Source organism: Meriones unguiculatus, chromosome 6, assembly GCF_030254825.1.
Source record: "Meriones unguiculatus strain TT.TT164.6M chromosome 6, Bangor_MerUng_6.1, whole genome shotgun sequence".
Taxonomy (NCBI): domain Eukaryota; kingdom Metazoa; phylum Chordata; class Mammalia; order Rodentia; family Muridae; genus Meriones; species Meriones unguiculatus.
This window is the reverse complement of record NC_083354.1, coordinates 117,560,006-117,586,133: the sequence shown is the minus strand read 5'-3', so window position 1 is coordinate 117,586,133 and position 26,128 is coordinate 117,560,006. Positions and strand designations below refer to the sequence as shown.

At 40.3% G+C, this 26,128-nt stretch overlaps 1 protein-coding gene across 1 annotated transcript in view; it reads right to left on the bottom strand.

The window, feature by feature from the left end:
• Positions 1–26,128, bottom strand: part of Rp1 (RP1 axonemal microtubule associated) — a 223,286-nt gene that overhangs the window by 106,603 nt on the left and 90,555 nt on the right. The window contains exons 7-8 of the mRNA XM_060385925.1: positions 10,748–10,899; positions 3,376–3,454 (exon numbers count right to left, since the gene is read on the bottom strand). Coding sequence (XP_060241908.1) covers positions 3,376–3,454; positions 10,748–10,899 — 231 coding nt within the window. The remainder of the gene's footprint in view (positions 1–3,375; positions 3,455–10,747; positions 10,900–26,128) is intronic.

The window sequence follows — 26,128 nt, the reverse complement described above, 5'->3', positions numbered from 1 at the left end:
TGTTTCAGTGCCAGGGATCAGACCTAGGCTTTTCCGTGTACTAGAAGCACTAGGCATTTTAATGCCGGACTTCCCAGTTACTGCAACAGTAAGATGTGAATCCGCGAGATTATATATTACCATATCTAGGACAGTTTTGAAATGGACTATAATAGAGATTTTGACAGCTTGTTTTCTATTATTTTTGAGGCCACTGCAGGAAATCAGACAACAAAAATACTACTGTAACTCTGTATTCGAGGATAATTGTAGTAAGGATTTGCATTTTGTTTCAAAATTGTAGAAAAAAAAACTGAAAATACCAAATGGACTAAATTGTTAGAGCTTTTATCTTTTTTATTAATTTGTAGCTTTTATTACATTGTAATTAGAGAACCCTTGAGGAAATTTCACTGAGATATTTTCTTTTCATTTTAGAAAGAAAAGAAGGGTATTTGGCTCACAGTTTTGAAAAACAAAATCGGAACAAAAGCGTCTGGCTCTCATATTGTCCACAGAGATCTCATGTGGGGCCTGATAAATTAGAAAATGGTTCATGGAGTGTTAGGTGAAGATGCCACTGTCCGCACAGCTCGTACACTGGAGGGTACAATGAAGTATCTGGCTAATCTTCCAAATTTCAAAACATCATAAAATTCACCTGTGTGTGTGTGTGTGTGTGTGTGTGTGTGTGTGTGTGTGTTTAACTTCTTCTTGACTTTTCACGGTATTTGTTATTAAACAAAGTCTCATTGGTATTAAGCCTCATTGGGAATCATGAATGTTAACAGAAAATAATTTTCTTTCTTGTACCTTTTAGTGATTGTCACCTTGAATTTTATTCCATTGTATAAGAGTATGAATAAACTCACTTAATTTATTAATATATTCATATTATATCATAACTGGAATGGCCGTTTTCAATATTTAATGTCTCCTGAGTATAACATTTGAGTCCAGGCTGAGAATTTCTACCCTTGTTTAGAAAAACTAACTCCTAAATAAGGTGAAATATGCTATGTGACTCTTCAAAAACTGTATTAGGGCATTATGTTAAAAGCTACTTGAAATCCCTGTGACTCTCAGAGAAGTAAATCTTCATTTGACTGTTAAACTTGCTGACAACTAACAAAGATGACAATATGCAAATGATTGATAGCTGATTAAACTAGAAATAAATTTTGCCCAGGAAAAGACTACTTCAAAAGTATATGTTTACTGTCTGTGGAAAACTGGCCCTATTTTATTTACTTTATTGATCTTATTCATTGCTCTTTGTAGTCTCACTAGTGGTATGTTTATATTTTGGGAGCTTCATAACCTCTTTAACTTGACAATCCTCTCATTCATTGAAACACATATTCACTACATATAGTATGAGACTTTTGTTCCTGATATGAACATTATATTTGACATATTTTGGTAAATTTCTGTTTTTATCCTTTGTAGTTTTGTTTTTCAGTCTATGGCTTTCAATCAAATGGCATTTCCTTAGATTATGATTGTTTATATAAAAACTGGAAATAAGTTTATTGGAAAGATCTAAATCATCTCACAGAGTTAGTGGGAAAACCGGGGCGAAGCATGAACAAAATGGAAGCAGGAAACACAGCTAAGTCCTTGCTGCAAAGCCAGATGCGTCAACCCACCACTGGTGGACAAGAATAGCCTTTCAAGAAATATTGCTGGGGGACAGTATGGCTGCTCCCATCACCAGCATGCTCCACAACATTCACATCACAAATGCCTGTCTAAATTATTCTCTCTGGCACCCTAGGCCTATCATGAGGCACTCAGTCAGCTTACATCATTTTGGGAAAAAAAAATACATCACCTGAAAAGGAGATCTGATCAGCACAGGAGTTTTGACCTCCATTTCTGACCTGGGCCAGCTCACCCCTCCTTAGGCAACCTACGGGTCCCTGATCCCTGGAAGTCACCATATTGATGCCGAACTTAGTGTGGACACTCAATCTGTAGAGCACACTACAGCCCAGAACTCCTGGACTCAAGAGATCTTCCTGTCTCAGCTTCCCCAGTAGCTGAGACTACAGGTGAGTGCCACCACGCCAGGCAACACATGGTGGAAAGGATGTGAAGAAAGGGGAACTTTCCTCCATTGCTGGTGGGAATGTAAACTAGTACAACCACTTTGGAAATCAATCTGGTGCTTTCTCAGAAAATTAGAAATAGTGCTACCTCGAGATCCAGCTACAGAACTCCTAGAAATATATCCAAAATATGCTCAACTGTACAACAAGGATATTTGCTCAACCATGTTCATAGCAGGTCTATTTGTAATAGCCAGAAGCTGGGAAAAAACCTAGCTGTCCCTCAACAGAGGAATGGATACAGAAATTGTGGTACATTTATACAATGGAATACTACTACAAGGAAATCATGAAATTTGCAGGCAAATGGTGGGAACTTGAAAAGATCATCTTGAGAGAAAGAAGCAGAAAGATACACATGGTATATACTCACACATAAGTGGATATTAGCCACATAATAGAGGATAAACATATGAAAATCTGAAGTCCTAAAGAAGCTAAACAACAGAGAAGACCCTAGGGAAGACGCTCAATCCCCATTCAGAAGGACAGGACAAATGCTATAAATATTGGAAGCAGAAGACAGGGCACAAGACAGGAGACTACCACAGATGGCCTCTGAAAGACTCTACTGAAGCAGAGGTATCAAAGCAGAGGCTGAGCCTCATAGCCAAACTTTGGGCAGAGTACAGGCAACCTTATTAAAGAAGTGGGAGGTAGAAAGACCTGGAAAGGACAGGAACTCCAAAAGGAGACCAACAGAGCCATAAAAACTGAGCCCTGAGGTCCCTGAAAAGAATAATACCCCAACCAAGGACAATGGATGGAGAGGACCTAAACCCCTGGCTCAGATGTAGCCCAGACTCAGTCTCCAAGTGAGGTCCCTAGCTAAGGGTAGCAGGGACTTTCTTTGGCATGAACTTAGTGGCAGGCTCTCTGATCACCTCCCCCAGGGAGGTGCAGCCTTGCTAGGCCACAGAGGAATAGAATGCAATCAGTCCTGATGAGACCTGATAGGCTAGGGTCAAATAGAAGGGGAGGAGGACCCCTACTATCAGTGGACTAGGGGAGGGGCATAGGGGTAGAAGAGGGAAGGAGGGAGGGGACCACAGCTGGAATATAAATGGAATAAATTGTAATAAATGATAATAATAAAAAAGGAGAAAAGATCAGAGAAAAACATTATTTCAATAATATGTAATAGGATCCTTCTTTCTTTCCCTCCTTTGTTCTTTCAAGATTAGTTTTCTGTAAGTTTTTTTCTGACTGTGTGATAGATTCATGCAGATTTCATAAAATTGGAGTAGAAGCAGATATTCAGTAGAGCTCTGTGAATAAGCCTTACCTGGGCTAAGTCCATCATGGCCTATCACAATCTTGCATAAATCTCCAAGGTTTACAGCTTCTAAGAAGAAGGTGTCAGTCTACAACCAGTTTCAAAAAAAAAAAACAAACTTCTAATTAGATGTAGATTATAATTTTTATTTTACCAAAAATATACATTAAGATGTTGCAAAAGTCAATTGTCAAAAGTAGGTTTATTAAACAAATGAACTCTCTACAGTAAGTAAATAAAGAGAGAAAGCCGAGAGTGGTCTGGCTGTCACGTGTATTACCTGATTGATATCCAGGGTTAATTCAATTGATCTGGCTGTTGATTCTAAATCCAACTGAGTTGACAATTAAGATTAATAATCACATCCCTGAAAAAGGATTTGACTATATACTCAATGCCCCAGCTTCCAGCCATTGTCCACAGGTCAAGCATTTTGGCCTCCATTTAAGAGCTGACAGCACAAGCAATCGGGAATAACACGTGGGTACTTCATACAGCTCTCCCCTGTGACTTGCTCCATCTTGGAACCAGGCCTCCAGCTAACCCTTTGTCTTTAGAATTGATGGGATCTAAAGGTCCCTGGTTGTGATAAAGAACATAGCAAAAGTGTTGATATTGTGCTTTCTGAGCAGGAATACAAGCATTGGCCATAGAACGTCTTCTGGGCTTCATAAAGACAACCAGAGAGAAACTATCACTCCCAGGTTCTATGAAGGAAGGAAAAGGAACTAGATTATTTGCATCACATTCAGCTGCTTCTCACAGGCTGGCTTCCATCCTGTCTGGTTAAGGGCACTGATAAACTTAGCAATACCTTAATGTTCTTGGGGAGAAAAAACAGACAACATTTCAGTATGAACAAAAAGTTTTAACTCTCTCTTGTGGTGCAGGCCCATAACCCCCTACCAGAGGAATTAAGACAAGAAGATTTCAAATTCAAGGCCACCTTCCTTGGCTACAAGGTGAGTGAGGGCTGTCCTAGACGAACTAATTGCAGCCCAATCTCATTAAAAACATAAAGAGGATAGATGCCATAACAAAGTGATATAGCATATGCGCAAAGCTATCTATTCAACACTAAATACTAAAATAAATAAATAACAATAAATAAAAAATTTGGACTAACACTAAGTCTAGGGCTGGCAAGCTTACTTCCTATATTAAACCAGAGTGTCAAGAGGGGACATGTGGTCTTATCTAGTGTTTGAACCAACACATAAAATCTGGAAAAATAAAGAAGCAAGGTGATGTGTTATAAACAAAATTAGAAGTGCAGGGATAAACAGGGAACAAAGATTGAGGGAAAGTCCAACCAGTAATTGGCCCAACCAGAGACTAACCCACAGTAGACAGCCAGCCCCTGACACTAATCATGATACTCTGCCATGCTTGCCTACAGGAGCCTAACTTGCACGGGAGTCATCTGGGAGGCACAGGCCAGCAGGCAATCAAGACATACAACTGGAGTCGAAGCAGACATCCAGTAGAGCATGGGGCAGAGCTCCAGAGACCTTGTGGAAGTGTTGGGGGAAAGATGGAAGAACCTGGAGGGGCCAGGAACCTCACAAGAAGACCAACAGGAGACAAATAACACAAGTCGCTTAAGGGCTTTCAGAGACTGAGACAACAACTAAGGAGCATGCATGGTCTGGACCTAAGCCCCATGCACATCTGTAGCCGATGGGTGGCTTCATCTTCATATGTGGCATCTGGCAAATGGAGGAAGGGGGTGGCTGTTTCTAACATGGACTCTATTGCCTGCTTTTGGATCAGTTCCCCCAGGCAGTTCCTTGCCTGGCCTCAGGGGATGAGGATATGCTCAGTCCTGATGTGACTTGATGTGCTTCTAATATGGGGGTGAGGGGCTCCCTTTTTCTGAGAGGAAAGGAAGAGGGAAAAGAGGAAGGGGAGGAAGGAAGTTATTTGGAGGACAGGAGGGAGCAGGCACCCTTGGGATGTAAAGTAAATAAACTGAAATTTGCCCAGGGCAGTTCAGAGTCCAATTGGGTTACATAGTAATGCGAAGAGGGGCTGCCTCTGACATAATCTGATTGGCCTGCTCTTTAGTCACCTCCTCCTGAGGGGGAGCAGCCTTACCAGGCCATAGTAGAGGACAATGCAGCCACTTTTGATGTGAACTGATGGACTAAGATCAGAAAGGAGAGGAGAACCTCCCCTATCAGTGGACTTGGGGAGTGGCAGAGGGAGGGTGGGATTGGGAGGGGAGGAGGGAGGGGCTTATGGGGGGATGCAGAGTGAATAAAGTGTAATTAATGAAAAATTTTTAAAAAAAAAGGGAAAAAATAATTTAAGAACCTTAAATGACTTTCAAAAGTGGAGGAAAACATGGAGTTAGTCAATTTACATGGAGCACGTCTCGCCCCTGGGGGCAATGGTCTCCTGAACCTACTCAGACCTCGGACACCACCACTGCTAGTTCTAGAACTGATGCAGGATATTCTAACGAGGGGGTTAAGACTTCTCATAATATTTCCTATAAGCCCACACTTGTTTGTTTATATCCCCCATTTTTATTCATTATTAGCCAAATAGAGCCAAGTAATTGTGGTAATGATACTTGCTTTTTTACCCAATGCTGGAATGGGCTAGTAAATTTACTAGCTGGTTACTCGCATGCCTCGCTGGGTGCCTGTGCCCGTTGATGCCCCTCACGCTATGACTCTCTTCAGACAGAAAAGGGATCTTGGAATTACAGCTGCCATTGTTACTGCCATCTCATTGGCGGCTGTTGGAGCTACCACCGGGGCATTAGCCAGGAGTCATACTGGGCAGACTGCTCAGACCCTGAATAACCTTTTAGCCAATGTAGCTTATGCCTTAGATGTACAAAAAGGAATTAATGCTCAACTAAAAGGAGGCTTGATGGTGTTCAATCAGAGGATTGACCTCGTGCAGGAGCAAATTGATACCCTATGGCAAATCACTCAACTTGGCTGTCAATGAAAGTATGCTGGACTTTGAGTCACTAGCATATAACATAAGAATTTTCCCTGTGCTGCAAATGTGTCTAAATAATTGTCTAGCTATATTTTAGGTAATTGGGCTAGAGAATTCGATACTACGATGGAGCAGCTGAGAGTGGCCATTGTCACGGTAAATTCTACCAGAGTGGACGCAGGACTAGCCACAGGATTATCATCATGGATTGCTGCAGCCATGAATCATCTGAAGGAATGGGCGGGCATGGGAGCGTTAGCAGGCCTTCTGGTGTTGGTCTCCTTGGTTTGCCTGTGGTATATATGCAAGATTAGAGTCTCACAACAGCGTAATGCAGCCATGACCATTCAGGCCTTTACAGCCATTGAAGCAGGACAGTCTCCCCAAGCATGGTTGGCTACCATAAAAAGCTAAAATGTTACACTCAGGATGCGAGGCTAAGCACTGCACTCAGGGTCAGCCGCTTTCGACCAAGAGAAGAACATGTCTGATTGCATGCGGGTTGATGCCCCAGGTCCCGCCTCTGAGAAAAAGGTATCAGACGGGTCTGATGCTCTTTGGGTGGATGACACCTAAATGAACATCAGCACAAAGTCCCAATTTATTTCTAATATCAGAGATCAGACCTCTACTCTTGCCTGATGCGTCTAAAACAAAAAGGGGGAACTGTAGAGAGCTGCAGAATGCTATGCCTTAAAGAAGGAGCTGGTTTCCGCCTTCCACTTTCCCGATGGTGAGTGCTCTCTGTCACGAACAACTCCACATTTGGCTAAGGCTGAGGATCTGGCTTGCTTCCATGTATGTGGACCTATCTGCATTGCCCACGTGGCATGCTGGGGTTGGCTACCCAGAAGCTATTTAAGCTGTGGGCTGGCTTTCCCCAGGGTCAGATGATTGTTCAAGGTTCCTGAATAAACTGCATTGAAAAAAAAATCTTAAATAGACAGAAGGGGAGGAGGCCCTCCTCTATCAGTGGATTGGGGAAGGGGCATGAGAGGAGATGAGGGAGGAAGGGAAGGCTGGATTGGTAGGAGATGAGGGCGGGGGCTACAGATGGGATACAAAGTGAATAAATTGTAATAAAAAATCTTAAAAGAAAAATATGCCAAAATAAATCATAAATTAGTCCCAGTGAAATGGAAGAAAGTATTAGTCAAGAGAGAATTCAATGTATCAGTCACAAAGATTTCAGACCAGGAAGTGAATAAACAAAGTGAGAATTTCAACAAAGGGAAAGTGCAAAGGAAGGTTAGGTCCAAAGCACAAATAAGTTCATTTCTTCATCATTGTTGAGCTGTTTTATTTTCCTTTTGAGATTATAATATAATTACAACATTTCTTCCTTCATTTCCTTCTTTCAAACCCTCTCATATACCATTTGCTCTTCTCCTTCAAATTCCTGGCCTCTTTTATTCAATAATGATTATTAAATATGCATATCTATATGCATATATAACATATTCCTAAATATGACTTGTTGAGTCCATATAGTGCTCCTTGGATGTGTATTTTCAGAAATGAGCATTTGGCACTGGCACTGGACAGCAAGTTCTGTCCAACAAGTTCTCTTCTCTAGAGAAGACCACCTCTTCCAGCTTTACCTCGGTTGCCTAAACTTCTGTGTGAGAAGTTCAAGCTTTGTGAGCTTTCCCCTGTCCACTCTGGCATGTGTACTGGTGTCATCCGTATTCAACTCACGCATAGGCAGCCATGCTGGGGAGAAATTAGTGGTGTAGCTTCCGATATTGCTAGGAGACACAATCTAACAGCAAACTCCCTGATCCAACTTTTCTGCCTGAGTCTTAGGCACTAATAATTTCTATAACTAAACAATAAAAAACAAAAGTACCTGAGCATATTTTGGGTATATGCCTAGGAGCGGTATAGCTGGATCTTGAGGAAGCACTATTCTTAATTGTCTGAGAACGCGCCAGATTGATTTCTAAAGTGGTTGTACAAGTTTGCATTCCCACCAGCAATGGAGGTGGGTTCCCCTTTCTCCATATCCTCTCCAGCATGTGTTGTCACTTGAGTTTTTGAACTTGGCCATTCTGATGGGTGTAAGGGGAAATCTCAGGGTCGTTTTGATTTGCATTTCCCTGATGACTAAGGACATTCAACATTTCCTTAAGTGTTTCTCGGTCATTTTTAATTGGGTTACTTGATTTGTTGCTGTTTAACTTCTTGATTTCTTTATATATTCTGGATATTAGCCCTCTGTCAGATATAGGGTTAGATCCTTTCCCAGACTATAGGCTGTCATTTTGTTCTGATGACAGTGGAAGAAAACAGGAAACAGGACAGAAGCCTACCACAGAGGGCCTCATAAAGACCCTACCCTGCAGGGTATCAAAGCAGATGCTGAGACTCATAGCCAAACTTTGGGCAGAGTGCAGGGAATCTTGTGAAAGAAAGGGGAAACAGAAAGACCTGGAGAAGACAGGAGCTCTACAAGAAGAGCCGCAGAACCAAGAAATCTGGGCCCAAGGGTCTTTTCTGAGACTGATATTCCAATCAAGTACCACACATGGAGATAACCTAGAACCCCTGCTCAGATGTAGCCCATGGCAGCTCAGTATCCAAGTGGGTACCCTAGTCAGGGGAACAGGGACTGTCTCTGACATTAACTCAGTGGCTGGCTCTTTGATCACCTACCCCTGAGAGGGGAGCAGCCTTAACCAGGCCACAAAGGAAGACAATGCAGCCAGTCCTGATGAGACCTGATAGGCTAGGGTCAGATGGAAGGGGAGGAGGTCCTCCCCTATCAGTGGAGTTGGAGAGGGGCATGGGAGGAGATGAGGGAGGGAGGGTGCAATTGGGAAGGAATGAGGGAGGGGGCTACAGCTGGGATACAAAGTGAATAAACTGTAATTAATATAAAAAAATAAAAAATAGTTTTAAAAAACCAAAAGTAACCATTTCAAAACTATCAATAATCCTCTCTTTGCAAATAGACAGTAAGCAAATAAATGTTGGGCATTGCTAATTATTAGAGAAATGCAAATTAAAACTAAAATGAACTACAACCCAAGCTCACAAGAATGACTGTTGCTTAAGAAAGAAAAATAGCCAGGACCCCTGGCATTGTCCAATATTGATAAAACTGTAAAATATTATAAACAGTATTGGAAACAAGATGGCAGCTTTTCTAAAATTAAAAATAAACCACCATATAGCCCAATGATTCTTTATTTTAAGTAACCGAAGAAACTATCTCAAAAGTATTTGTAATTCCATGTACTATTAACACTACTCAAGAAATGGAGACAGCCTGTGCATTTATCCATGAGTGAATTAATAAAGTGTTGTTTTATATTCAAGCAATTTAACACTAATCAGTGTTTAATAGAAAAAAATAATATTGCATCTGACTTCATAGATGCAGTTTAAAGACATTTTGTTAAGTAAAAAAAAAAAAACGAGTCATAAAAAATTACTGTAATTCAACTTATTTGAGGTAGTTAAAGTAATCAATTCATATTAACAGAAAAAATGGGAAGAGTAAATTATAGAATTGTTACTGAATCTTTATAGATTTATAGCTTTCGAAAATGAAAACTCGCTAGAAAATGTGTTATACATGTGACTATAGATGCTTCTCAGTTTATGATGTGGTTACATATCAATAAATCCATTATCAGTTGAAATTGCATTTAAGACATCTAGTCTACTGAACATATGAGCTCAAAATATGTAAACTGGAAAGCTTTATCTGTTGCTCCCATGAATATGTGGCTGGGTAGGTGCTAAGGTTCATGGCTGTTCTTCAGCATTTCTAAAGTGTCCAACTGTGTATCTCTAGCTTACAAAAACAAAGAAAAAATAAATAAAAGTTAAAAATCTAAGGACTGATTTCTACCCAGTGCCTGACTTCCATTCCACCTTTTTGTTTTATTGTTGGAGCTTACTGAGTCAAGTCGTCTAAGTGGAGTACTATCTACATGTTTAAACTACTCGTCCTACTCTGTTTTCTATTGCAACAACAGAACACTATGACCAAAATCAACTTGGGGAAGAGAGGGTTTGCATGACTTATACATCTCAATCACAATCTTTTGTTGAGAGAAATCTAGGCAGGGACTCAAGTACAAGCAGAGGCTTGGACCATGGAGAAAAGCTGCTTACTGGCTTGCTGTCTCTGTATACAACCCAGAACCACACGCCCAGAAGGTGCAGTACTTACAATGGGTTACACCAAACATCAGTCAACAAAATGTCCCACAGACATGAGAACATTCCAGTCTGTGAGGGGCATTTCTTCTGTTGAGGTTCTGTCCTCCAGGGTGTCCTTAATTCGGTGCATGTTGACAACTAAACAGCATACAAGTGAACTACATGTTTCAAATGCCAGTGTGCAAAATTCCATGTGATTTTTCTACTATAATTTTTTTTAAACCAGACAAAATAATTTTTGTTTACTTACTTGTCCTCTTAAAAACTTTAAAGAGCTCTTGGATCTAAAGAGTTTCCTGGATCCTGTGTCTCCTTTTCTCCCATAGATAGAGAGGTAGACATTTGCTTCTGTTCCAGCATTCCAGAGATCGCCTGTTGTAATATACACTTCATATTTTGTCACTGACAACAAAAGAAAATAAATTTAAGTGTTAAGTGCCAAGAATTACTTAATAATTGAAAAGTAAGGTCATAAATATAATCCAGAATCCAAACCTTAGGTAGCAATATAATCCACTTAGGTACTATCATGCAATACAGCCAAGAAAGCTCAACAGAACACATGGGCATTCTGGATTGAGCAGTGCAGGGCACTTGGGAAGAAGACCACATGTTGAAGTGACACCAAGCATCAGTTTAACATCGTTCTTTATTCACAGTTCCCCAGCCTGGACTCAATGCACAGGAAACCTGAAGGTAGACGCTAGCTAGAGCTCAGACTCAGAGTGCTCTCAAGTCTGGTTTTGACTCAGAAAACAAGAGATGGAACTACTGAAAGAGACAAAGTAAAGACATTCTACCCTGCACCCCCATTTGTTCAGCCCCTGGAAAACCAATGTCTGGGCCAAGAAGCAAAGAGCCCACATTTTGAGAGAGAAGAATCTTTCTTTTTGTTCAGTGAGCTAGACTGCAATAAACTGAGCCAACAACTGCCAATGCCTACTTGACTTTTTCTTCCCTAGACACAGGAAGACTGGAAGTACATTAGGCAATGCAATTAAACTCTAGCATTTTAGCCACAGAAATAAAAATATCTGGCAACTATAAAGGCTTTAAGAAGTAAACAGATATTGAACCACAGTTCATGGAAGACAGATTGGGATTTATGACCTAGAACTAACCAATATACTCAACTACATTCTGAGGCAAAATTATTAACAATCTTGATAAAATATATTATGTAGAAACACGTATCTCCAGTACCCAAGATATAGTATGAAATTACTCAAGACAATTAGCAATTTATTCATAATGGAACATTGAATGATGACTCCTTTGTAGGAGTTTTCACTTAACTTTGCCGCGACCCACCAGAGAAATTAGTATCTGTGGTAATCACATGAAATTTATTTCTTAACTGCTATGAATTAAGTAGAAACAATTCTTCAGCCCACAGACTACAGAAAGGATTTTGCATTGTAAGTCTTGTGTGCATCTTCATTCGAGCTATTGGCTGCCAGTAGTATTGTCAGTGGGCAATAATATTGCTAAATGATTTTTTTCTGAACAGTGTGCTTCAACAGCAGACTTAAAATATTCAACAATTCTTATTGTAAACAGATGTCCTGTCGTCTGCGCTTTGCTGTTCCATTTGCAGAATACAGACAGGTACAGTAGATTCAGTGTCACCCATAAAAGCTCTGGGATTTTTTTTCAGAATAGTAAATGACCATTGACTTTAATGTAAAGTGGCCAAATGCATATCCTAACAAGAGAATCAGTCTGTTCTTTGAAGTTTTGAAGACAAAAAAATGGCTTTTCTCTAGGTATGAAGGACATAGATAGCATTTTCTTCCAATACAGAGTGATTCACATACAACTACCATCTTACATGAAGGCTTCATCTTAGTGTACCTGACAATCTTCATCTGTTATCTTAACTGGATCTTCCAGATAAATAGCCTTGGATTCTTCACCATCAGTGCTAAAAGCTTCACAATACCTTCATGTTAGGAATACAGTTTCTTTGATTAAACTCAACGAAAAACCCTGATTAGCTTCCAAATTTTCATCAAAAATTTCCATACAACCCTCAGCACTTACAGAATTCAAGATAGTTAGGCTCTTGGTCATGGCCAAGCTATGACTTAAGAAAACACTGGCTGGATGGATTTTCTGTGCAGACCACTAAAACTTAACAGAATTGAAGACATTTTGTTCCTATCATTTGTGTGTTCACTAAGGAACAATTTAAATTTTCTTCAAAAGCTTGTGCATTCATTGACTGATTAAATGGTTGTTTTCAGGCTCCCTGGGCCTTTGACATTCCTCCTTCCCTATGTTTATTCACCTCTTGCTTTTTAATTTGAAACCAGGTATGCAAATTGTCCTTACATTCAAACACGTAAAGACCACGGTAGCATTATTAATTGGCCTACCTCCAAAAATGTTATTTTTCAGGCAATAGAGAAACCTAAGATGAGAGAGATAGGTAGGGAGATGGCTTCTCAGCAGTGCAGTGAACACGCCCCCCAACACACACACACACACACATTGTCCATTAAGTTTGTTAATTATGTACGTAGTTTGAGGCACGTTAAAAGAATTATAATAACATCAAGATCATAAATCACCATAACACAATTAATAAACATGAAAACATTTGGAAAGATATGGGAAATAGTAAGCATATTGAGACATAGAGACATACACCAAGTGAACACACCATTGGAAACATGGCACCTATAAGTCTGGGGCAACAAGGTTGTCCAAACCTTCAATTAAAATAAAAACAAAACATCGGAAAAATAAGATATGTTTGTATTTTATACTTCGAATTTCTTTGAGAAAATTAAAAGCAACTAAGCAGCTAATATTTCTAAAATAAAGAGGAAGAAATAAAAAAGGGAGGTCAAAATGGTAGTCTGTCACCTTATAATCTGGAGTGTTTATTTTGCACATAAGAATGAAGAGGGAGTAGAAGTGAGCTATGTGCAGTCCCCAGAGTTTCATCATCTGTCCCATGGCTCTGCTTGCCCACCTGAGGAGGCATTCTAGGCCCTAGGAACATCCAGATTAGACCCTTTCCTGCCAATCACCTGCCTGCCTTCTGAGTCTATGTGGGGCCCAGCCAGCAAAGGCTAGCAGCCAAACAAGATACAATAAATCTAAATTTAGGAAAAGTGGAAATCTGCCTTGAACACATTGGTAGAGGAGAAAACTTTCTGAACAATACCAACAGCTCAGGTACTAAGATCAGCAATTAACAAATGGGAACTCATGAAACTGAAAAGCTTTTGCAAGGCAAAGGACACTATCATTAGGGCAAAAAAAGCAACCAACAGAATAAGAAAAGATCTTCACCAACCCTACATCAGACAGAGGGCTAATATCCAAAATATATAAAGAGCTCAAGAAAGTAGACACCAAAAAACCGAATAACCCAATTAAAAACTGGGGGTACAGACTTAAACAGAAAATTCTCAACAGAAGAATCTTGAATGGCTGAGAAGCATGTAAAGAAATGTTCAACATCCTTAGTCATCAGGAAAATGCTAATCAAAACAACTCTGAGATTCTATCTTCTACCCATCAGAATGATAAGATCAAAAACTCAAGAAACAGCACATATTGGTGAGGATGAGGAGCAAGTGAAAGACTCCTCCATTGCTAGTGGGAGTGCAAACTTGTACAACCACTCTGGAAATCATTTGGAGTTTTCTCAGAAAATTGGGAATAGATCTGCTTCAAGAACCAGCTATACCACTCCTGGCCATATATGTAAATGATGCTCCACCATTCCACAAGGACACTTGCTCAACTATTTTCACAGCAGCTTTATTCAAAATAGCCAGAAACTGGAAACAACCTAAACATCAATCAAAGAATGGATAAAGAAAATGTGGTACATTTACACAATGGAATACTACTTAGCAATTAAAAACAAAGACACCATGCAGTTTGCCAAGAAATGGATGGAATTAGAAAAGATCACTTAAGTGAGGTAACCCAGACCCAGAAAGACACACATGGTATGTACTTACTTATAAGTGGATATTAGCCATAAGGTGCAAGAAAATCATGCTACAATCCACAGACTCAAAGATACCAGGTAACAAGGAGAGGCCAAGGAAGAATGTTTGAATCTCCCTCAGAAAGGGAAATAAAATAAACATCTGAAATAGATGGAGAAAAAAAACTGGGTAGGAGAGGAAGTAGGGAAAGAAACAAGGTGAGGATCAAATGTGGGGAGAGAGGAGAGAGCTAGGAGAGAGAGTAGAAATGGACACCATCACTGGGATGGGTTTCTGGCAGTCTTATGTTGGTGAACTTACTGAGTTTCCTAGCAGTAGGGGAATATGGAGCCTGAAGTGGCCACCTCCCATAGCCAGAAGGGACTTCCAATGGAGGAAACATACACCCACCCACCAACAAAACCTTTGACCCAATGAACCAATGACCAGTCCAACTTGAGTTGCATGCCATGAGAGGGAGCCCACCTCTGACACTATTAATATTCTGCTGTACTTGCAGACAAGAGGCTACCATAACAGTCATCTGTGTGGCTTCAGCCAGGCAGCCAATGAATGCAGATGCAGAGACCCTCAGCCATATATTACACAGAGCTTGGGGAATCTTACAGAAGATGGGGGAGGGGAGAGATTGAAAGAGCCAGAGAGGTCAAGGACACTACAAGAAAACCTACAAATTCAACTAACCTGAACCGTTAGGGGCTCACAGAGACTGGACCACTAACCAGCGAGCATCCATAGGACTGATCTAGGGCTCTACACACATATGTAAGAGATGTGCAGCTTGGTCTGCATATGTGTCCCCTTACTACTGCAGCAAGGGTTGTCTCTGACTCTGTTGCCTGCCTTTGGATCCCTTTCCCCTAACTGGGCTCCTCAATAGGAGAAGATATGCCTAGTCCTACTGCAACTTGATATGCCAAGGCAGGTTGGTATCCGTGGGAGGCCTCCCCTTCTCTGAGAAAAAAAAAAAAAAAAGGAAGGGGGTGGGGAGAGGAGATGAAGTAGAGAAAGTTCTGATCAGGATATAAAGGAAAGAAAGAATGAAAGAAAGGAAGAAAAAACGAAGAGGACAAACATACAAGAAAAGTGAACTAGAGACTTTCTCATCAATTGACATATTCTCTCAGGAGCCAATTTTAGAAACTAAAACACAAAGTATTCTAAATGCTCATAGGCCATCAGCAAGAGAGTAAAACAGACAAATAAACATAGATCCACACTCCCCTAGAGATACCATCATAATAAGACCTCGCACAGCCAGCTTCATGAAAACTACAGAAACTAAGTAAACTTTTCCACATCCAGTTCAGCTCAGTTATTAAAAGGATCCTCACTGAGGCTAGTAGAAACATGAGTGGCATTCTTCTGTGGCTAGGTTCTTCTCCAAGCCAAGCACATCAGGTTTCATTTGGGTATGCAAGGATGATTTAACATCAATACAGTGAAATATATTAGCCTAATCAAAAGACAAGCATTGTAGTGATTATGTAGAAAATGTTTGTTTTAAATATCTTTTTTTTTAAAAAAAAATGATAACCATCTACTAAAAAAGAAATTCTCTGATTGAATCCTGGTTGAGAAATACTCTACTCTACATGTATATTTATAAAAAAAAACTTATGGGCAGTTTATTACTATACTCACTTAGCAGAATAACAGAAGGTTCTAGGTTTTCCCCTAAAGCCTCTGACTAACCAGCACGGGATTGGCCTAGTTAATAGTATCAGGGATGGGAACCACCTTGTAAAGCAGACTTCAAATCAGAAGTTGGTCACTTCATAACATTCTTGGCACTAATACACCTGTAGACATGTATTACTAGGCCAGTAGTTATTCTAACCCATACACTTCACAGACAGTACCAGCTTGATTCCTCTATACTGTATGGCTCAGGTATCCAATTTATTCAGCAACAGGGTCTTATCAAGTTCTGTAGGGTAGCCGAGAACAATGGCAATAGCCTGTAATATCTGGAGTGGTCTATGAGATCCCAATGACCAACAACTCAAAAACAAGTAACACACCCGGTACTAGGTTTTTATTTGACAGACAATGGTGTCTGGGAGAGACACTGTCCCCTATTATAGGATAAGTCTATTTAACTCATTTTTATATCTGTATGTGTAGATGTTTTAGGAAGCTTATATAGAAGCAGGTTTTCATTTGGCATAATTTAAGGTTTTTAGTGTTAGTTATCCCTCCCCCATACTTTCTTTTTAACCTGCCCTACCTGCCGCCCATTTATCCCTTTGTTCCATTGCTCATTCTTCCCCCTTATGACTTCTTGCATTCTACTCCTTTTTCATGAAATCCCACACACCATGGTCCCTTCTTAGATTTCTGACTTTTACAGATCCTCCAGTGCAAGCACACATGTATCTAAAGATTCAAAGCTGAAATCGCTGTATTTATTTCTTTGAAACCCTCAAAGAGAATGAAATACTTAAAAGTAAATTCAACCAAGGCAGCAAAATATTTTTCACTGAAAACTACAAAACATTTCTGAGATAAGTTAAACAACATAAAAACAGAAAGATAGTACAAACTTGTGGATGGAAAATTAATATTGTTAAGAATCTGTACTACACAGAGTCTAAAGACTCGGTGCAATTGATATAAAAACTCAGCATGAACTATTACTGAAATAAAAAGCATCATAAAATACATATTAAATATACAGGCACTCCCTAGATAGTTAAACTATCTTGAAGAATAACAAAATGCTTTCACTTTCTTCTTGATTTTAAAACATACTACAGAGAAAATGTAATGCAGCATGCTACAAAATGATATACTATAACAACAGAGAGCCCATAAATAAAACTTAAATTCAAAGTCAAGTAATTTCAACAAGTATGAGAAGACTATATACTATGGGATGAAAACCTCTTCAGTAAAAAGTATTGGTAAGCTAGATATCTATTTGACAAACAACGAGTTAGTCCCTTATATGATACACAGAGAATAACTCAAAATGCAGGCAACCAACATGCAACATCTAAGACAGTAAAACTGCACTAAAATATATAGAAAGGGTTATTATATCAAATTTCACAGTTATTTCTCATGTAAGACAGCAAAATCATGGGCAGCAAAAGCAAAAGCAGAGAAATATTAAAATATTCCACAACGTGGAAGAAACAAACAACAGTGAGAATAATGAAGCCATAAAATGGTCAGAAGTAATTACAAACTGTGTGTTTACTAAAGAGTTGATATCCAGAAATAGAGAGAACTCTGCAATTAAACAAAAATAACAATAAGACAAAGAAATTCACAATTTGCAAAAAACAAGTACAGACAATTCCTCAAATAAAATGTAGAAATGGTTATGAAACATAAAAACTCAGCATGGCTACTGGAACAATTCAAATAAAAAACATGGTATAAAACATTGCACAACCCATCTGCAGACCTAAAGAAGCTAAGCACTAAGGAGGACCTAGAGAGGATATTTGACATTCTGAATGAAACAGGATGGGAGGGTCTTCTGAAAGGATTCACCCAACAGGAGATCAAAGTAGAAGCTGAGTCTCATGGCCAAACATTGGGTAGAGCCCAGGGAGTCTTATGGAGAAAGAGAGGGGTGGAATTAGAGGGACATGGAGGGGACAGGAGCCCCACAAGGAGACCAACAAAACTAAAATATCTGAGCCCAGAGGTTCCTGTAGAGACTGATGCACCAAAGGAGGACCATGCATAGAGATGACCTAGGCCCCCTGTTCGGATGTAGCTAATTGGTAGCTCACTCTCCATGTGGATCTCTGAGGGAGGGGAGTAGGGGCTGCCTCTATCATGAACTCAGTTGACTGCTCTCTGATCACTCAACCCTGATGATGCAGCCTTGCCAGGCCACAGAGGAAGAGGATCCAGGCAGCCCTGATGAGACTAAACAAGCTATGAGCAGATGCCAATAGTGGAGAACTCCCCCCTTCAGTGGACAAGGGGAAGGGCATGAGGGGAAGAGAAAGGGAGAGTTGGACTGGGGGAGTTGAGGGAGGATGCTTCAATCGGGATATATAATGAATAAATTGTGAAGAAAAAATAAATTTTTAAAGAAAAACAAACAAACACTGCACAACCATTAAGATAATCAATATGAACAGAACAGAAACAAGTACTAAAGAAAATGAAAGGAAAAAACTAGTAGCAGACAGTAGTTTTAACACTTGTGGACTACTGTTGAAAAGTGATATTCTGAAATTATCATGTAAACACTACAGAGGATCCTCCAAAATATGAAATATTACCACATCATCCTGCAGTCCTTTTGGTATTGCATACTACTTTATTTGAGGTATATACCAAAATTCCATTACCTGCCATTAGGCACTGAGTTTTCTGAATGTCCTAGCTATTGTCCACAGATGGCAATGAAACTGTGTGCTCAGATTTAAATATCTCTTTCAGATTTTGCTTTGTATTCTTTATGGGACTGTGGGTCTTATATTAATACTATCTTATTTTGTAAACATATGTTGTCTTTTTCATGCATTAAAAGAAATAATACTATCACAAAAATGGTAGATATGATAATGATACATTAAATAATTAAAACAATTAAAAGCATAGAAACTGATAGGAGTCACAAGAGCTCTGGTGAGAGGTAAAAGAATTGCTCTCCAACAGGCACAGAGATTCACTTTCAGAGTTCTAGAGGACCGGTGTACAACAACATATACAGAATGAATGGTATTAAACTTTATGCTTAATATAGGTATGATGATAAAGTTAATGTTCGTGTGTTACCGCATTAATACTGAAAATTGAAAGTATACTTCACAGAATCTACGAGAGCACATTGTTCTTGGTAAATAATTTTATAATAACAAGCTTTTTTTTTTCAGGTACATATAATAGCACCCTGGAAAAGCAGATATTTCACAGTTCCCTCTCTCTAAGTGACTAACACTCCCATAACCATGGGAATTGTGCACCTAATTCAGAGGTTCCTGGGTTAAGTCCAGGAGTTTATGGGAACTTCTGTCTGTCATGAGATCCACTTGGTTGAAGGTACAGGCTTTGACAAGGTCTGGGGGAGAATTCTGGGAATTTCTACTGGCCTACCATTCAATCAGCCCAGCACTCTGAGAACGTCCCCTGCTCCTATAGTTTCTTAACCAAGAATTGTAAGAGTGTGGTACTGACCCCTACTTTCCAGGCACAATTGGTTAAATCAGCTGGATTTGATCTATTTTACCTCGCTTTCTATCCACTATGGGTTTCATCGAGTTCTTCTCTGCTACCAAATTCTAGGTTCCTTTTCTCTCTCACCAGTTCATCTCAGATTGGAAAATGCCTGGGTTCCTGCTCAGCCAACTCTTCCAAAGGGTTTCATTTTCTTACCCACTACTATGATTGCACTTACCCTGATCTCTACGTGGCTATGTCCTCTGACCTTACTAAGACGAGTGGGAATATGTTTGGGTTGCCGCTCAGGTTCTGAGTATCACAGATCAACAATTCCAGGATGAAGTTGTTGTGGTCCCTACAGTGGGTTCTAACTGGGACTCTCAGATTCCTATCCACACAAAACACAACCCAAATTTTGTCTTCCCAGGAAGGGCTGCCAGGATGGTTATTTGCACACTGGTAGATTTTCAGAAAGCTTCCCGGAAGATGGTTAATTTTGACATACTCTAGATCTTTCTTTCTTTATTTCATCACTTTACAGCCTGATCCCGGCCTCCTTCCTTTTTCATCCCAGTACTGCCCTCCCGCTCCCCTTCCCCCATAAGACCTGGGGTCTCACAGCTCAGGAGTTCAATCACGCCCTTCCCAGAAACTCCCCTAGACCAAGACTCGTTGCAAAAGCAAGAGGTTTATCAACCATTGTACAACAGGGTCACCCTTGCTGGTCAGCAAAGAGTGGCACCGGGAGACAAAGGCCTTTAGGTTTTTAAAAGAAAAATTGTGGGAAATTTGAAGTTTTAGTTTTGGCAATTTAGGATTGGATGAGGAAGCTATAAAGTAAGATAATTGGTTAGTCTTAGGTGCTCAAGCTTGGCCAGTCCTGCCAAGTGTGGATGCAGCTGCAATTTAAGGTGGGGGTGGTTAGCTCATCCTTGAAGATTAGGGCTGCGGGCTCTTGGCTGGAGGTCAAAAGCTACTCAGAAGAAGTCTAGGTTCGTTGCTAAGAAACGCTATCTCAAGGACAAGGGTTTGGTCATTCTTTTGCTGAGTGAAGGTCATTGTTTGCTTGCCCTTTTTTTATATCTATCCTCACAGATAGGGTCATATTCCTTTACTCTCTGGAAAGGTACTAAGAGGCTTTAGCTTAACCTGGACCTAAAACTCAAAACTATAGGCTTTAGAGGACATATAGGTTACAAAGTTAGCCTAACCCTTTCAAACCCACCCTGGCATCTCAAGCCACTGAAGGACTAAGTTGCACCCTCTCCCACTGGGGCCTGACAAGTCATACTCTAGATCTTAACTCAAAAAGGAGAATTCACTGAAAACAAAGAATGTGTCGTTTTCACCATCACAGATACTGGGATGTCAAAGGACGGTGAGTGGAAAAGGGATTGTGGTTCTTCCTTTGCCAATGGTAAACACAAAAATTCTGATATATCTGCAGACCTTTTACAAGCTGACCCTCCTTGGTCCCCTAACTGAAGTACTTGGTGGTATAGCAGCTGCTAAAAACCAGTTACAACGAAATCTCTCAGATCATCCTTTGGGAAACATTCTGGAAGGATACCCTCAGCGCCTCTCTGGAACTTCTCAATCACTCAGCTACTTCCTCTGTGGTTCTCTCTAAAACCCTGTAATAACAGCAGTAAAACTGCTTATCAGCATCCTCCTCCTGGCCCCATATGTCTCTGAAAATGCGATCAAAAAAAGGTAACCAAATCACCCACCAGTTTTAACCAACTCCTTCTAACCTGCTCCGCTTTCTCCCTATAACAGTTCCTAGGCTTCCCTGAGGCAAAGGCCACCTATGACTTGGCCCTTATCCAGCAGGAAGAAAATAGATGAGACCAACAACCGCCCTAAAATCAATAAAAGGCAAGTGTGATAGGCTGACCCAAGTCCCTGGCCAAGAGGGAACAAGTCTCTTTGGGGAAATGAAAACTGCACATTCTGTTTCTCTCAGGAGTCTGACCCAAGACAACAGCATCCTGTTATCTTGACTCCCACAGCATCCTGTTATCTTAACTCCCACGGCATCCTGTTATGACCAGAGGTACACTCATAAAAAATTTATGTTTACAATACTGTCTTTGTTTGCAGCAGTTCTCTTCCTCCTTAATGCTCTCCCACAACTCTCCTGCCAAACTTAAGCCAGCCTATAAAAACCCAAATTCTATTTTGGTGTGGCTGGGCTCCCATCTCTCAGAGACAGCCCTGTAGTTTGTGCCTCAGTAAAGCTTCATTCTTTGGTCTCCATGTAGCTCTGGTGGTCTTGCTCTCCTGTAAACCTTAATTAGGGAAAACTAGAACCAAATAGTAACTTCTGTACATGAAGATACTGCTGCACTCATGAACTCACACTATCCGTATGTGCCTACACAAGAACCTACTCAAGAGCAGTATTACAATATATATACATGGACAGCATCAAGAGCTCATACGCCTCCAAGCCTAGCAGAAGTATTCATGGTTGATGACCCCTGGGGAAAGGAGAGTCAGTTTACTTGAAGGGTGTGACCCCAGGTCAGTCAATTAAGCTTCAATGGGTAGCCCCGAAACTCTGAGTGCAAAGGCTGTTACAAAATAAAAATAAAAGAAAGGATAGGAAGTTGAGAGAGGGTGGGCAGATGGAGATAGGTCTGAGAGAAGTTAGAAAAGTAGGGAATGAGTACGATTAAAATATATTCTATGAAATTCTCATAGAATTCATAAAATATTATCTTAAGAAAAAAATGGGGAAAGATATCCAAAACAAATGAAGACACCAAACTGGAAGAAGCAGCTGTACTCAGATCTAAAAAGGGAGCTTCAAACTAAAATCAGTCAGAAGAGATAACGAATTAAAGCAGGATATTATTAATAAAGGCAATTACTCACTGAGAAGACATAGTTACTGTAAGTATATGGAAGTCAGCATGTCCAATTTCATAAAACAAACACTAATGAACAAGAAATCAAAGATACAACAATAAGACTTGCCTTCAACATCCTGTTCTCATCAATAGATACATACCCAGATGGGCAAAAAAAAAATCACTTAAAATATCCCATCTAATATTTGTTGAAGAAAATTATTTTCCACAGCTATGTTTGTTTCTTTTATCACTATTATGACAAGTACCTGATAAATAAAGCTTTAAGAGGGGGGTGCGTTTAGGGGCCAGGAAGACTGCTTATCAGTTAAAAGAGGCCGCTGCCAAGCCTGATGATCTGAGTTTGATCCTCAGATCCTGTACGATAGATGGAGTGAACCAACTCCTGCAAGCCATGCCCTGACCTACACATGCACATACATATGTAAACACACACACACACACACACACTCACACACACACTACTGTTGCCTATACAGATGTGTACATATACACACACAAAATAAAATAAAATTAAATGTGTGATAAAGGAGGTAATTTTGCTCATACTTTGTCTTAGTCAGTGTTCTATTGCTGTGAAGAGACACCATGACTATAAGACCTGGGGTCTCACAGCTCAGGAGTTCAAGATCGCGCCCTTCCCAGAAACTCCCCCAGATCAAGACTCGTTGCAAAAGCAAGAGGTTTATTAACCATTGCACAATGGGGTCACCCCTGCCGGTCAGCAAAGAGTGGCACCGGAAGACAAAGGCCTTTAGGTTTTTAAAAGAAAAATTGCGGGAAATTTGAAGTTGCAGTTTTGGCAACTTAGGATTGGATGAGGAAGCTATAAAGTACGATAATTGGTTAGTCTTAGGTGCTCAAGCTTGGCCAGTCCTGCCAAGTGTGGATGCAGCTGCAATTTAAGGTGGGGGTGGTTAGCTCATCCTTGAAGATTAGGGGCTACAGACTTTTGGCTGGAGGTCAAAAGCTACTCAGAAGAAGTCTAGGTTCGTTACTAAGAAACGCTATCTCAAGGACAAGGGTTTGGTCCTTCTTTTGCTGAGTGAAGGTCATTGCTTGTTTGCCCTTTTTTATATCTGTCCTCACAGATAGGGTCACATTTCTTCACTCTCTGGAAAGGTACTAAGAGGTTTTAGCTTAACCTGGACCTAAAACTCAAAACTATAGGCTTTAGAAGACATATAGGTTACAAAGTTAGCCTAACCCTTTCATTAAAGGAGGTAATTTTGCTCATACTTTGTCTTAGTCAGTGTTCTATTGCTGTGAAGAGACACCATGACCATGACAACTCTTGTATAAAAAAAAACAAAAAACAAAAAAACTACTTAATTGTAGCCTATTTACAGTTTCAGGAATTTAGTCCATTATCATCATGGTGGGAAGCATGGCAGCATGCAGACAGACATGGTGCAGGAAAGGGACCTGAAAGTTCTAAATCCAGGTCCATTAGGGAGCAGGGAGAGAGAGAGACACTTGGCCTGGCTTGGGTGTCTGAAAAGTTCACCCTAACACACACTTCCTCCAGCAAGGCCACACCTCCTTGCACACATTGGGACAGGAGGCAGCTTCCCTAACAGTGCACCAATCATGCATGCACCAAGAGCAACAATTCATAGATGAGCCCTCAGAAAACTGAAAAGCTTCCATAAGGCAGAGGACACTATCAGTAGGACAAAGAGGCTGCCTACGGCTGTCTCTGACTCTTTCGCCTACTTTAGGACACTTTTCCTCATACTAGACTGCCTTGGCCAGCCTTAATAGGAGGGAGGGAGGTCCCTGGGCTTACTTCAATTTGATATGCCATGCTTGCTTGATATCCGTGGGAGGTCTGGCCCATTCTGAAAAGAAACAGAGGAAGACTTGAGGTAGAGAGAGGTGGAGGGAAAGACTGGGAGAAGAGGGAAAAATGAAAAAAAATTGAATGAATGATTGAATGAATGAATGCCTAGAGAAAAGGAGAGGGAAAATCAGTTTTCTCCAATGAAGTGACACTGGGTATATCAACCACTCTAAGGTAGGCCTCATGTTCATGAGTAGTTAATCAACATAGAAGAAACTCCACTGTTTTGTGTGTGTGTGTGCATTATTTAGTTACAGTTTGGTGGGGAGGGGTTGTTTTATTTTGCTTTTTGTTTTTCTTTTTTTTGGGGGGTAGTGTTTTATTTTGTTTTTTTTTTGGTTTTGTCTGGGTCTTTTTTGCTTTTTTTATTTTAGAACTTTAATTTGGGTAGATAGGGAGTGGAAGAAGATATGGAAGACCTTAGGGGAAAAGAAGAATATGATGAAAATATAAACTATACATATACAAATATGTGGAGAGAAAAAACAGAACTACAGATTGTGATGGGAATGCCAATAAAGCAGGTTTCATGAGTCATCACCCGTGCTTTGTGATCTTTTCATTGATGCCAGTTGTCTTTGAGTCATCTGTTTCCTGAGAAGTAGTATCGAGAGGCTCACTATTCACAATATATTGGGGTAAAATTGGGCTTTCACTGTTACTGTTGTTTGCTTGCCATTAGTGCCCTAACTGGATGAAGAGTTTATATATATATCTCCCCACTGAAAAATTCTTCACAGAAACAAACTCTATAGAAATACAAAAGACCTCAAATAGCCAAACTGACCGCAAACAAACAGAGAGGCATTGGACATATAATAGTAGCTGATTACAAATTATAAGACACACAGTCCTGCCTCCCTGCAAATCGTACCGCAGAACCAGAATAACAAAAACAGCCAGGTGCTGGCACAAAATCACTGTGTAGACCCAATAGATTAGAGGAGAGAACACAGGAACAAATCCATGTAAATGCAGCAGTTAGCTGGTGCTCAGAAAACCAGTGGCGCACAAGCAGAAGAATGGAACTAGATTGTCTTACCCCTCTTTTTGAAATTAGTCGAAGGCCTTACTTAAGTACTAGATGAGAATACAGATAAAACTGCTTTAGGCTGTAGGCAGAAGTCAGTTCGAGCTTGGATCGAACCGCCATGCTCTTTGTCCAAAGTGGGCAGGAAGATCCAGCAGTAGCTTCCTACCTTCAAGTTCTGATAATAGTAGATATAGTGACAGCTTACAATGTTTGGGGGAGTCTCTCAGCCTCTCTTGACCAAAGAGCAAAAGGAGGTTTCCATTATCTGACACCAGAGTTTTAGTTAGTCTGTGGCTCTTGTGGGGAGCATTATTTTAATGTTTCCACAGCTTTTACAAACATGCCTAACGGTATTTACCTCTCCACCCTCCCTCTTCTCTGTACTACTTTCCATCTCTCCTCCCCAGTTAGTTCTCTCCTGCTGTTTTCCCCTTTCCCCATCCTAGCACCTGTGTCTGCTAAGCCCCTCTCTCCAACGGCCCTTCCACCCACCCTCTCCTGGGTTCTTTACTCTCTGGCTTCTGTGGTTACTTCCGGTTACATACTCGAATCTAAAGATTCAGAGCTAGATCGGCAAATGACACATAAATAAAGCTTTCATCTTTCTAAACCCAGATTACCTCACTCAGCATACTTTTTTCTAATTCAATCCATAGGTCTGAAATTTTGATGATTTTATTTTTCTTTACAGCTGAATAATGTGCAAGCACGTTTTTATGATCCACCCATCAGTTGAAGGACACCTAGGCTGTGTCCATTTCCTGGCTTTTGT